The sequence below is a fragment of the Argopecten irradians genome, chromosome 5 (assembly GCF_041381155.1).
Source record: "Argopecten irradians isolate NY chromosome 5, Ai_NY, whole genome shotgun sequence".
NCBI classification, from domain to species: Eukaryota; Metazoa; Mollusca; class Bivalvia; order Pectinida; family Pectinidae; genus Argopecten; species Argopecten irradians.
In genome coordinates, this window is record NC_091138.1 from 42,271,162 (window position 1) to 42,285,476 (window position 14,315).

At 35.1% G+C, this 14,315-nt stretch overlaps 1 protein-coding gene across 1 annotated transcript in view; it reads right to left on the minus strand.

The window, feature by feature from the left end:
* LOC138323914 (interferon regulatory factor 2-like) overlaps window positions 1-13,410 on the minus strand; it is a 34,866-nt gene extending 21,456 nt beyond the window's left edge. Inside the window, exons 1-3 of the mRNA XM_069268848.1 lie at window positions 13,283-13,410; window positions 10,988-11,111; window positions 9,456-9,529 (exon numbers count right to left, since the gene is read on the minus strand). Coding sequence (XP_069124949.1) covers window positions 9,456-9,496 — 41 coding nt within the window. The 5' untranslated portion in view covers window positions 9,497-9,529; window positions 10,988-11,111; window positions 13,283-13,410. The remainder of the gene's footprint in view (window positions 1-9,455; window positions 9,530-10,987; window positions 11,112-13,282) is intronic.
* Between the last annotated feature and the right edge of the window lie 905 nt (window positions 13,411-14,315).

Genomic DNA, 14,315 nt, shown 5'->3' on the forward strand with positions numbered 1-14,315 from the left:
CTTTTGCAACATCCTCTTCACAAAATAACATACCGGTATTAAAAGCGTTGCACGAACATTTTGTATTTTGATTGCATATCATTATTATATTAAAATAAAGTTTCATTACTTCAAAAACACCTTACATATATAAATATATACACACACACAGAAATCAGGTAAGAATTTTAAGGTACTAAACATTGAGTCTATGTCACAAATATAATGACTTAAAAGTGAAAAAAAAACTTGAATCGAATGTGCAAATACCTTTCAACTTTTCTAATCGTTCATGAAATCATGTACATTCGTTATAAATCACGTAAAATTGTCTGCAGCTCCTTTGGGTATATTTACACATTTCTCATTGAATGTATGACTCAGCGAGATCTACAAACGGTTGGTCCATGACACAATTAAACGACTTTCGGTTGTTGTAAATCTTTGGTGTATAAATTTAGCTTCGGCTTCAAATAAAAACAGCCCAGATGTGTCTACTGGCAAGAACATATATTTCAGGTCAGCCATTGTCAAGTGCAGATAAGATCACTTAAAAATATTGTTTGACAATCGCCTCACAATACTGGGTCATAGTATAATTGTTTGATAATGATAGTCAAATATATCAATATATTAAGTTTATTTTTCTTATGTATTTTGTTATAGTGGAAATATGGCCGTTATTATAGTGCTGTCCCACTGAAACATACCGACAAAGACACAGAACAGCACACCCCAACCGGTCACATTATACTGACAACGGGCAAACCAGTCGTCCCACTGCTTAATGGTAAAAGTTAAGCAGGAACAGATTTGATCACTTTTAAAGGCAAGGGAATGTCTCGGTCAAGGTACAGAACCCAAAATCTTCTCAAGTGGGAAGAGGAGGGTTGAGTATGATCTTCATAGAGGGCATACACTAAACTCAATGTCAAAAAGGTGCAGTATCACGGGAGGCGTTATGATAAGACAGTTAAACCTCAATCTGATCCAAATCATATTTTATTTGATTTCCACACTGTTCCATGTTGTTACGGAGAGTAGGCTTACCGGAACGGCTTAGAATCAGATTGAACAGGCCTAGAAGATGTATCAAAATCCCCACTTTGTAGTCGCAATTGCAATATAATAGCGGGTACAATTCTAACGCTCTATTGAGAGTGTCAGAAAACAAATATACCTTATAATCTTCATAGCCTAAATAATCATTTGTCCGTTGCACATGACCTAATTTACCATCATCACCTGTCCCATCATCCTCGATGCTCCAAGGGTTACTATCACTGACGTCATATCCACAGTGATAGTAACCCCTGGAGTATCAAGGACGCATCATTCTTGATGCTCCAGGTTATTTACCATTGAATATCGATGAGCAGTTCCATGTGCGCTATGACATAATCATTTTGAGCATATGCGCAGATGCATTTGTTGTAAAAAAAAAAGTTTCAGGTATAAAATACATAATACAGGTATTAAAATGTATTACTATGAAATGACCTTTTGGGTTTTTTCGTGTTAATGGATAATGAAAAACATGGACGTGAATAAAAGGTAATTATGTTGAAACTGTGGTAAAACCCAATGAGGGACAGTGCCTGGATCATGTCTATAAATAGCTGTAAGCAGGCAGAAATCCAACAGCTGCTCTTAGGAGATATTTATAGAATATAGTGGGCGAGTGGGTTCATTTACTGTGGGGATTTACATTCTGAAAACGTTTATTTGTTTATAAGTATAAACAGAAATACATTACCATACAGTTTGGAGACCCACTTTCCAGAATGAGTGATCATATTGATGTGTTTCAACACGACGTAAAATAAAAGTTCTTGAATGTTTTGCATTTTTGTCTGTTTTCTTAGAAGGAATGAATATAAATAAAGTGATTTGGCATAATTATTCTGTCATACAGTAAAATTTAAATATTCTATAAAGTATATGTATTGTCGAAATTTTGAATTGTACATAAACTACAAATTACGGCAGCCATCTTGTATTTTAACGGCAAGCGTTTTTTAGTTATCTGGGTCCAAAGGGGACGGTGAGCTTATGCCATGGCGCGGCGTCCGTAGTCCATCCGTCGTCCGTCAACTTTTCATTAAAATCCCTACTAGTCATGAGTGAATTGATGGATTTTGACCAAATTTTGTCTGAATATTTCTTGAGTGAAATAGAACAAATTCCGTATAAACGGTGGGTCTGGCCCCAAAGGGACCTGAGGGGCAGGGCCAAATAGAGGTAATATAGCAAATTATTCAAAATCCTTCTTCTGTTAGAATAAAGGGATTTGGTTCTAATTTAGTCTGAAGCTACCTTGTGTGAAGGGGACAAATGTTGTATAAACGGTGGGTCTGTAACCCCAGGGGCCCGAGGGGCGGGGCCAATAGGGGAAATATTGCAAAGTCTGTTTTTAAAAGCCTTCTTCTTTTATAGGAATGAAGGGATTTTGTTCTTACTTGCTATGAAACTGCTTTGGGTGAAGGGATCCAATTTTGTATAAACGGTTGGTATGGCCCCCCAGGGGCATGAGGGCGGGGCCAAATAGGGGAAATAAGGGAAATTCTTTAAAATCATTTTTCTTTCTGTAAGAATTAAGGGATTTATTTTTTTCAGATTCTCTATATAACAGACAAGTGCAATTTTGTTCGACACTTCCATCACAAAATTGAAAACAATTTCAGTTTCAATTTATTCTTCAAATATGTAGTGTGTTTTTTGTTAAATATTGACAACTAACCGGTTGGTTGAGTGAACATTTGGCATGTCGTTTTGTTTGCTAAAGGATGACTAAAGCAATTTTCAACTATAGAGAAGAGCGTAACATTAGAGTATGATAAAAACAAAATCATAGTTTTCTTGACAAAGGGTGCTTTCCAGTGTGGTTGTGATATGGGAAGGTTATTGTTAAAAACGTTAACAATGGATAGTTACGTAATCTAACTCCCTTTATTTTATACTAGCAACGTACAGCTATTAATGCACATGTAGTGTGTTCGATGAATAGCGCATTATTATTCGTTATCATGACAATTGACAGACACGACAGATATTGGTTACATGAAAGTTAAAATATACCTGTCGCATTGACTACACTACAATTCATATTGACGCAGTTTAGATTGGCTGAGCGAAGTTCAGATGGACGAAGCACGCCTGGATCATCAGTAACACATATCAAAGCTCAACATGTTGTAACACGTCAAAACATATAATAGATTATTTTTTTTTATTTTTATTTTTTATTAGAGTGAGAGTCACAGGGTCCGAGAATTAGTTACAGTTTATATTAATTTGGACCCATCAAAGTGTCCACCGATCATTTTAGACGATATAGTTGTCTATATCAAAAATTCGTATAAACTGCCGACGAATAGTTTTTTTCTCTATGAAAATTTGGTTTAGGCGGATTAGTATTTTTCTTTAGGTTCCAAAATTACTTACTATACACCATTACCACCATTAAAATGTTAAGGCTTCCTATAATTCTTCAATATATTATATATAACTACATGTAGATTTAAAACGAATTTTACCGACTTTTTTATCTAGACCTCTAAATTGTCTAAAGATGGTCTATGTTCACTCTAGTCTGTCCAAATTTATTTTAATTGTAACTAATTCTCATATCCCTGTGAATAGCGTCGGTGATTGTATTATAACCTCTATTCACGATGATTGGTATTAGCTGGAAACCGTTGGTAGCAAACATATAAACAAATTATTGTTCAGTCGGGTATAATGTGCATGTAATTTATTTCCACGAAAAATAAAATTTAAAATCAAAGTCTAACGTGTCACTTGTTTACAAACAAAAACTTGCAACACGAGGTCAATTTATTCTGAAGGTTTTTTTTCCAAATTCGAGACTTGCATTTGCTTTTAAAGGGACAATTCAGTCTTAGAGTGGCATTACCATTTGCGCATAAATTAGAAAAAAACAGATTCTTATTTAAGTTAGAGTAGTTGGTATAAATGTAATATGTCAGGAAAGCCCACTGATGAAATGTGTGCGAAATGTTTTTAAACTCGCTCGCTCGATGGCCGCCATTATACATTGTGGTCGGACGTCTTGTATGCCGAACTCTGGCAAGTGACAGTAGATTAAGGTAGCTTTCGTCTATAACTATTGAAATTGATCTTACAGTAACGTGTTGACCTTATTAGGTGCATGCTCTAGTCTGAAAAACAATGCCATCAACTCCTTGGCGGTTAAAGGGACAATTCAGTGAGGCTAATTCGTTACATAACCACGAAGCAAAATATGACATAAATGTATTGTTCTACATTCCTTATGAAACATATGACAAGAAATAGTGACAAATTCGACAACATTGTTAAGTATTTTGATAATACTTTAGAAATTTCAAATCGTTGATCAATACGATTAAGCAGGTACAACAGGTACGCTGTACCCTTAACCCAGTCAAAGTCACGAACGTTAAACAAATGCAATACATAACCACTGAGGAGTTGATGAAACTATTTTTTGACAAGAACATGCATCTAATAATGTTTACACACCTGTAAGAACGATTTGAGTAGTTCTAAACAAAACATTTTTTACTACACAGGCAAGGGTCAGGGTTCGGCATACAAGGCTAGTGTAATGGCGATTGAACATTTCACATACATTTGACACAATGGGCTTTTCTGACATATCACAGTAAAACCAACTAATCTAATTTCCATTAGAACTAGTTTATTTTTGAAATGTGAGCAAGTTTTAATGTAATCTTAGACTGAATTGTTCCTTTAACATCGGCTCGGGTATGAGTACAACGTATATATATAGTACCTGCTTAAACGTATCGCTATATGATTTGGAATTTCAACGTTATCAATTAAAATACTGATCAATGTCATGGAATTCGCAAATATTTTTTTGTTTATGTTAATAAGGAATGTCGAACGAAACACTTTTAACTTATTTTGCTTCGTGGTTATGTAACAGAATTAGCCTCATTGAATGGTCCATTTAACCCGGAATTTAAATACAAAACAATGAACCAATATATGTTAAAACCTTGAATGTTTTGCATTGTGACATCTAATTCAAGGCGCTTCGTTTACGAGTTCTTTATCAATTAAAGCCATTGGACTTACCAGTTTAATCATATATACAGACATGTAATATATTTGAAACTAAAGTAAACACAAACTCTGTCACCCATCCACCCATCACCTGGCATACAGTGAAGAGAAAATCGCTATTACGCACGTTAACCAAATTTAATAATTAATATCTATCCCTTTGACTTAAAATAAGATTATATTTTTTTTAATTCTACATTAATTTTATAAATGTATCACATTTGATAAAAAATGAAAAAGCATACACGTGTTTCATCTTAGATGTTGATTTCTGCCTTGCTTAACCCATCCCCACCCCCTACAACCCCCCCTCCCTTTACCTTCAACGACAAAGGCCTCCCTGTATGTGGAATGAAATGAAAGTGTGATGCATAGTAGTCAATTCGTTATAAAAATTATAGCGCGATCACACTGAACCATACGGCCTAAGAAACCAAGCAGCAGATACGAAGATATCCTGTCTCAGTATTTTGACTTTCAACTTTATCCAGTCTCTTTACAATCGGGTGGGGTGTGTTGCTTGGTGTCTTCGGCGGCATGCTTCAGTGATATAGCACTATAAAATGGGCAACAGTTCCACTATACAAGAAGACACAACATGAATATACCGCAGTCTCCCAAAACACGCACCTCCAACAACATACACGCAACACACCACATACATGGGAGCCCGTCCTTACATGACCTTAGCTGTTAATAGGACGTTAATTAATCAAACAAACAAACAAACAAACAATCGTATAAGGTATAGAGAAACAGAACCTTGATTTTCCAAAAACAAATCTTAATGAGTGTTAAGCTTGCTAACCGTTAGATGTCGGCCAGAAGACCATCCGCGATACTCCAGAGGTTACTATCACAGACGCTTTATCCAGGTCACTGATAGTAACCCCTGCAGTATTGAGGACACAAGCAGACAGTATTTAGTACCTACAGCACGAGGCCGAACGGTTCACTCAGGGACAAAAATGGGGCGATATCAAAAGCTCGGGATGTAAGTACATTTTTTTTTCTTCTTTTCTTTGGGGGGGGGGGGGGGTGCTAAAATGTCCTACCTGTGGCGTCAACTTGTCAAGCGCGCCGCTTCTGAGAATATGGACGTTCTAATGGAATCATCAGTGCTGATATTTTATTCGGATAATACGAAACGTGTCAGATAAAATATTGATATATCGAACACTTGATATCACTTCATACCCGTCAAGGTTTACCTGTTATCGCCGAATTCTAGACTAGACTTCTCATAGTGAACTGGCCACAAGTGTATACAAGATATATATTATAAAAAAAATCGTGGCAGATCCTTGTGGAACTGGCTGACAGCCAAGCTAATGTACCAACATGGTAAGATAAAACTATCATCCTTGACTTTTTCACATTATGTAATTACTAATTCGTACAAACACTCTTCAAAACGCGTTGTTTTTTATCTTTCTATTTGAAAAGATGATAATTCTGCATATACTTGCTTTCTTGAATACACTGCACTTTTTTAAGAGCTCAATCACTCAGCTTATTTTGTGTTGTCAAGCTGTCTAGAACAAGAAATCAGGGTGTCCTGTGAAATGTGGGTGGTATAAACAAAACGAAGTACACCGCGATTTCGTAGAAATATATTTAGGCGATCCGGGTTAGTATTAAATACGGCCATGTGACAAAGATTCCAAAAGATCAATGTGACTCGAGATTCCAGGAAATGCACCCTCGATACCCTTGGGGTTAATATCTACCCTCGGACTGTCTCATAATGAAAGATCACTCAAATAAAAAGAGTATGGGAGAGATGAGGTTGGGAGAGAGAGAGGATGAGAGAGAGAGTGGGAGAGATGGGGAGTGAGAGAGGGTGAAGAGTAAGGGAGAAATAGTGTGGGAGGGGAGGGAGAGAGATAGAGAGAGCAATAGAGAGAGAGAGGGGTGAGTGAGGAGGGGAGTGGGAGGCTGAGAGAGAGTGGGTGGATATGGGAAGTGGGAAGGTGAGTGAGAGAAAACGAGGGAGGTGAGTGAGAGAGAGGGGGAATTGGGGAGGGTGTTAGAAAGAGAGATAGAGGCGGGAGTGGGAAGGTGAGAGAGAGGGAGGGAGTGAGAAAGGGTGAGGGGAGGAGGCATATGGACATGACTTAATAAAGACGGGACTACAGGAAAATGCATTCTCTAAGGATTACTTCCATTGTCGTTATATCCACCCCTGAGCTATCTCATAGTAAAACTGACGACAGTACAGGAGGAAATATCTTACCAATCACATGTTTGCAGAAACTTCCTCTCAATACGTTCACCGAAGAACATCTGTGTATAGCGAGATCGAATCCCATATGGGGCATTTGTCATATACTGATCGCTGGTCGGTGGTGTTTCTACGGGTACTCCAGCTTATTTCCTCCACCATCATAAAGCAGCACACCCTTAGATTCAAACCAAACCAAATCCTAGCCAGGTATTCTCTAAAACTTGTAAACTCTGCATTCTACTCATCTACGTGGATCCGGACAAGCACTTATCTAAATAATCTCAATTGTTTATTACGGATTTTTATACTCGGCCTTTTGTTTCTAATTAGCATTCGTTACATACTTACTCGTATGCAGGTTTTTAATAAAATTTGCCAGAAAAAAACACTTAACCTGAATTTTCACATAGTGTCTCCGCTAAAATATGACCTGCCGATATGGCCAGTACAGGTAGCGGCCTACGTATCAATATGCATGTAGTATACAGGGAAATACGTGTAAAATATCTGGAAAAGCTAAATTTAGAGTTAGATAACAGTGTCGGCTGGTAACCCGATAAAAATGGTCAAGTGATTATATTGTATTTGTATTGGCACGCTATCGTTTGTTTGTATTTTGACACTGTGTTTTTCATTCTGAATGAGACTTGTGACATTCTGGTATACCAGAGTTACTTCCCTTAGTTTCTAAATAACAAAGGTTCCATTACAAGGAGATATACTACGAGAATACCACAGCCTCCCAAAACATACAGACGTGTATCCATACACCGCAGCACAATGCAAGTAAGTTATCCGGACTCTTAATAGGAAGTCAAACTGAATAAACCATGCCAATTAAACCGCCATATAAATAGTTGGTTCTAAGTCATAAGAATGACTTTTTAATCACAGTAAATATGAAATTATCGGAGAGAATGACAATTACACAAAAACATCATCTCCTAAGAAAATAAGAAAAAGACACAAAAATTACACCTAATTACGCAAATACATCTTCCCTTCATCTCTCTAACTATTCGCAGATAGCATAATTCTGCATATGTATGTACATATATACATTTGTACGTTGGTATTTGTACACGTGACACGCTGCTCACGTTTTAATAGTACAAGTGAACCGTGGTCGTGTAATCATGTCATGTCCTCAAAATAAAGTCAGAGCATTTACTCGACGACAAAATCGATTAATACTAAGAATCAACTGCACAAATACAAGTTTCACATTAATTCTATCGTCCAAGCATGTGAATTTACCAATTACGGAAATATTTGCACCTGAACCGTGATACCTGCGTTGTAAAAGACACAATATACCCAATAAACCTGCCTATATACCCAATAAACCTGCCTATATCATTAGATTTTTTTTGCCTTATATATATATGTATATATTAGGCAAAAAAACCAACCCCTAATGATATAGGCAGGTTTAGCAAGTTTGTACCATAGAAGAGAAAAGATCATGTTCTAAATTTAGTCGCCTTTTAACGATATCATGCAACAGGGGTAACAGGTACAATATGTAATGCCCTACCTATAGAGAAACATATTTACAAAATTCAGTAAATGCAACATAGACTATGTGGTATAGTGTGTCGATGAATAAAGCTGTTTAAACTTATTTGAATAAAAATTGAGATCTGATCAAGCACGTATTTCTCAGAAGTAGTAAGGGTTATTATTTCGTAAACCGTCGGCTTCAAGCTGTTAATATTTTACTTGGAATCTGATCGACATGCCACGGTTATTACGATCTAACTGTGGATATATTGACATATTTAATACATGTACTCCACCTAAACTACTGGTCAACTTGGAATATGTCATAAATATGAGTCTACATAATTTCTACTTAGTGGTTCAAGAACTTGGATTTAAACAGAATCATAAACTCAACACCTTTTTTTTTTATTACTTATGTAACTTTTTTTGTTAAATAACTGTGTATTTGTTCGTGTTTAAATGTCATTAAGATAACATATATGAACATAAACACATCCAGAACTTGGTTTATATACACATACTTACATATGTACCTGTTTGTGAGATAGTATAAGGTGGACCCACTAAGCACGGGGACATGGGAACTGCTCGTAACATTTTTGTCGGTAAATGTATGAGTTGGAGTCTAGATTAAAGGCAAAATTCTTACCTTTTGCGGAATATATCACTGTACAGGCGCAGCGCTTGCATATTCCGTTTGTCCAGTTCCAACTGTCGCTACATCTGCAGAATAAAATATTTTGAAATCGACATATGCGGAAAAAGTATGCTTTGCTATGGGATAAATGTACCAAAAAAGACGTATGATTTAGCCGAATTTTAAAGATGCTCCACTGCCGACGGAGCAGAAACAATATTCATCATTTGAACAATAACAGGTGTTTGATAACATGTTTATATACATTGTATATGTCTAATTAACACAGAAAAAAAAGAAATAATTTGTTTTGCTTTTGTTGCATGCGCAATCAATACTTCAATCCATATAAGACATAGTGCCAAGGAATTGTTTTGGGATGCAATTAATTCTTTTTAATATTTTTGAAACTCAAACTTTTCAATGGTGATGATGGTGTAAAATAAGTAACTTTTGTAACTGGAGAAAATTACTAAGTCGTCAGTTCCTGTTTTTGATAGCAAAATAATGCAATTGTCAGTGGAGGATGCATCTTTAATATATTGACCATAAAAATGTCTGAACATGTTATATAGACACCAGAGTAGGTCTAAATAATTGTAGACTATAACTGATTCCCAAGTCCCTCCGACACAAAAACATTAGGCAGTAAATAGCTTGGGTATAACAATATCGATCGATAATATTTACGACATTTCAAGGTCACCAGCCACGTTGCCACAAACAAGTAGACATTGTCTATACCTATATACAAAGAGGGCCCAGGTACCATTTGTATAATAAATACAGTTTCCGTGTCGGCATGCTTTCATTATAGCATGCGTTACCAGGTGCATACAAACTGTTGTCATATGCGGAATTTAATTTAAAACGTCTCGAGTACTGGATATAAGATCAAAACCAATTCGTCGGAATATCATACTGTATATATATATATATATAGTCGACAGTTATTTCTACGGGGAAGACATTTCCGCGATTTTGCGGGTCATCGCAATGGTCGCGAAATCTTAATCCATGAAATATGAAGAATTGTTATATCATGTAATTTTACCATTCGAGCCAAATCGCGAAATTTTGATTCGCTGAAATTTTAATTAGTTTTACGCCAAAATCGCGAAATTTTGACAGTTGAAAAACCTTGAAGAAAGGTATTTAGTGATATTTTATTACAGTTTTGGATAAAATCAGTATCGGAGTGTTGGAATATCAAAAAGTACCTATATCCTTCTTCATATTTGCTTAAATACGTTAAACTATCTTTTTGATGTTTTTATCCACAGGGACCTGGCACGAATTTCTAACCAAGACTTAGAGTATATATATATTATAGATATTATAATACGTATAAATACTGTTGGTTAGGAATTCGTGCCAGGTCCTTGTGGTTTTATCAGTAGCTAAATTTGGTAAAATATTGGTAGTTAAAATGGACTGAAAAATAGAATGTAGCAATATATTCAGAGTTGTATATTAAATATTGTAAGTACAATTTTATCTTTAAGTTTTCATGCATTGGGTTTAAATTTAAAGCAGCCACCTACCTCATCCATTGACCCATGTGGCCCCAAACTGCAGTAGCAAGTATGATTGAGGTCGCTATCGAAAAGGATTCTGAAGTGTCGATCGTAGACCCAGGGGTGCCGGATAGATAGCCGTCCAGTCGAGCTAGATATACAGAAAGTCGAAAATGTTTCCAATTTTAAAAGCTGTGATTTTTTTTACCAAATGCATTATGGCTGCAATACATCATAATTTTACACAAAATCAAAACGTCCTTCCCTATAAAGATAGCGGGTCAGGATAATTCCTTATGGCTGATATTCCATCAATTGCAATGGAATATATATGCGATATAATGAGTGTTCTTTTAAAGATGCTCCACCGCTGACAAATGGTATTTTTGCACTTTCAAAAACAGGAGCAGACGATTTAGTATTTTTCTTCAGTTACAAAAGTTACTTACTTTACACCACTACCACCATTGAAAAGTTTGAGCTTCTAATTTTAATTCAAGTTAAAAATATGAAAAAATAATTAATTGCATCCCGAAAAAATTCCGTGGCACTATATATTATGTAGGATGAAGTAATGATTGTGCATGCACCAAAGGCGAAATAAATTATTTTATGTTATTTTTTGTGTTAATTAGGTATAAATGTACACGATTAAACACCAATTAGTGTTCAATTGAAGAATATCATTTATGCTCTATCGGCGGAGGAGCATCTTTAAACTACACAATATAAAGTAATTTTCTCTTCTTTTTCGCTTGTATCTTTACATTCTTGCATGACATATCGATCGATATAGGGTTATAATATGGTTTGGCCGCTTGTTGAAACCTATCAAATTTTCAAACATGTTATTCAGTTATTAAATTGTTAAATATCAAATATCGAGTACTTCTTTGATGTGATAAGTATGATAATTATATATCATTGCAGTTGAAAATATAGTTAAATTTAGTCAATTTTGGCCATTTTTTTATGCGCATCCTTGAACAAACTTTATATTTCTCCTAAAAATATATCTTAGGTACCTACATATTCAGAATAAATGTTAATTTTGTTGAAGATCGCGCTCTATTGTTTCTTAGACAATAACTATCAAAAAAGGCAAGAAATGACAAAGTTTTCAAACTTAGTTAATTTATTTATATTTCGGATGGGTTGCCATGGGAACTGAAAGCTGCAAAATTAGGAAACTTGTATTACAATTAAAATCAGGGATGTACTCACTACTTCAAATGCAACCATATTTATCTCTAAATTCTTAATAAATCGATAAATTTGGGGGCCAGAAAAGGGCTCAAACAAAATATAGTCCATGCCATATACATGTATATTGTAAGTACAGTACATCAACTCCATAATTACATTTAAATACTTATCTCTAATTCAAAGAAACATATTATGCATTGTTGCATGTCAGCTTCAATGCTATGTTTCTTACAAACAATATCAACTTTAAAGAGATCATAAAGTGCCCATATACATATTAAATTAATCATGCACTTCAGTCATACGTTGTATAATTATTAATTCTGTCTCAATAACCATGTATTGCGTAGGCTTTAACTGTAGGCTTGCCATTATAACGTTATCACGAGGTCGAGCCAAATTTATTTTGAGATCACTGAAATATCCACAATGAAGGAATAAAGAAAAGCGTTGTGCTATTTATAGTTGCTGCGAAATTACTGCGGAAATACCTCGGAAATTCCCAAAGAGTGCTATATTTAGCTTTATTTATAGATTACCAAATGAGACGTGTGGCATATGGTTAGTACACATGGCATAGTTCCATTGTCTTACGAAACGTGATACTAAAATGAAATTTATCATACTACGACTGAAAATACATTTTTTTGTATATTCATCAATTTGAAAGATAAGGTAGCAAGTATTAAAAAAATCTGGATTTACCCAGCTACGTACTTATACAAGTGTTATTTCGCACATACAAGGACGTCTCTCTTATAAATCCTTGGCACATATGAACATTTCCGCATTTTACATATAAATTTAATACTTTAACTCATCCACCCATAAAAACAATTTTAGGCTCTTCTAAATCCAAGACTAGACCAGTCCATTATAAAATTTCAGGGATGAGTGAGTTAATACGTAAATAGCCCCGTATTCCTCGATAATCATAGTACATTTATCTATATATATACTATAATCATAGTACATTTATCTATATATATACTATCAAACTCGTAGTATGACGACAGCAAATATGGTAACTCCTGGAATATCGAAGATGATAAATCATTTTCAGTTGTAATGTGCCATTTTTTTTATTTTGATTCATTTCATGATTAAATGACTCACCACGTATTTGTCATCCGAAGCGAGTCCCCAGCTCCAATCAAATACATCCCTAACCATCGACTGGTCAACTATACGCGGCCGGGTACTCTCTGTTACAATGACACAACTAATAAGGGTAAAACCGAAACTGATTTTAGGTTTCGTTTTGAACAAAGAGATATCAGTAGCATATGTAAGTTATAACTATCGATGGGTGTCCTCAATTTACCTATTTCGGTTTCACTGTCAGCTGTCCTGAAATTTTAGTGCTTTCGACATCAAGGATCCAATCTCAACGAAAGATTGCAAAAATTCTCTATAATGGCCAATCATCAAACCTGAAGATTAGTGATTTTTCATTGTGATATTTTTTCATTTATTTCCTAATTTCATCCAGAGCAGTATCCTAATTGAGTAGATGTAGGCTAGATATAGGACCTTGGCCCTAGCACAGGTTCATATCAATCAGGTGCGTAGCAACCATAAACTCCCGTTCTCCCGTGCATACACATCATTTGTTCATGATAAAACACAAAAGTCATTGAGATTTTGTTTTATGCATCGCAAATTATAGCGTCATTGTATTGAAAATTCGTTATATATCAAATCAAAGAACAAATCGAATGCGCCCATACCTGATGACATTCTATTGATATAAATCTAACTAGTGTATTGAAATTGCAATATTTGGTATTGCAACATCCAAGAGTCGTGGATTTTTCCACATTATTACATAAATAGGCCTAATGTCTGTTAACCATGTTATAAGTGTAAATTAAAAATTGTCATGAAAAAATCCAACTTTATACAAATTATATTTTAAAATACGAATTTTAAAGTAAGTAACTTAGATTAATACTATTCACAGATTATTTGTTGTGAAGACATTTGAGGTCCAAAAGAGTAATTAGTATACATGCATATTGCCCTTTAAATGGTTGTCAAGCCGGATTGACAATGGTTATACATGAATGATACAAAAATATTAAAGTTATCGGGATTGCCCTAACGGAGAAATAATATAAAACGGGAAAAAAAATCATAACTTTACTTT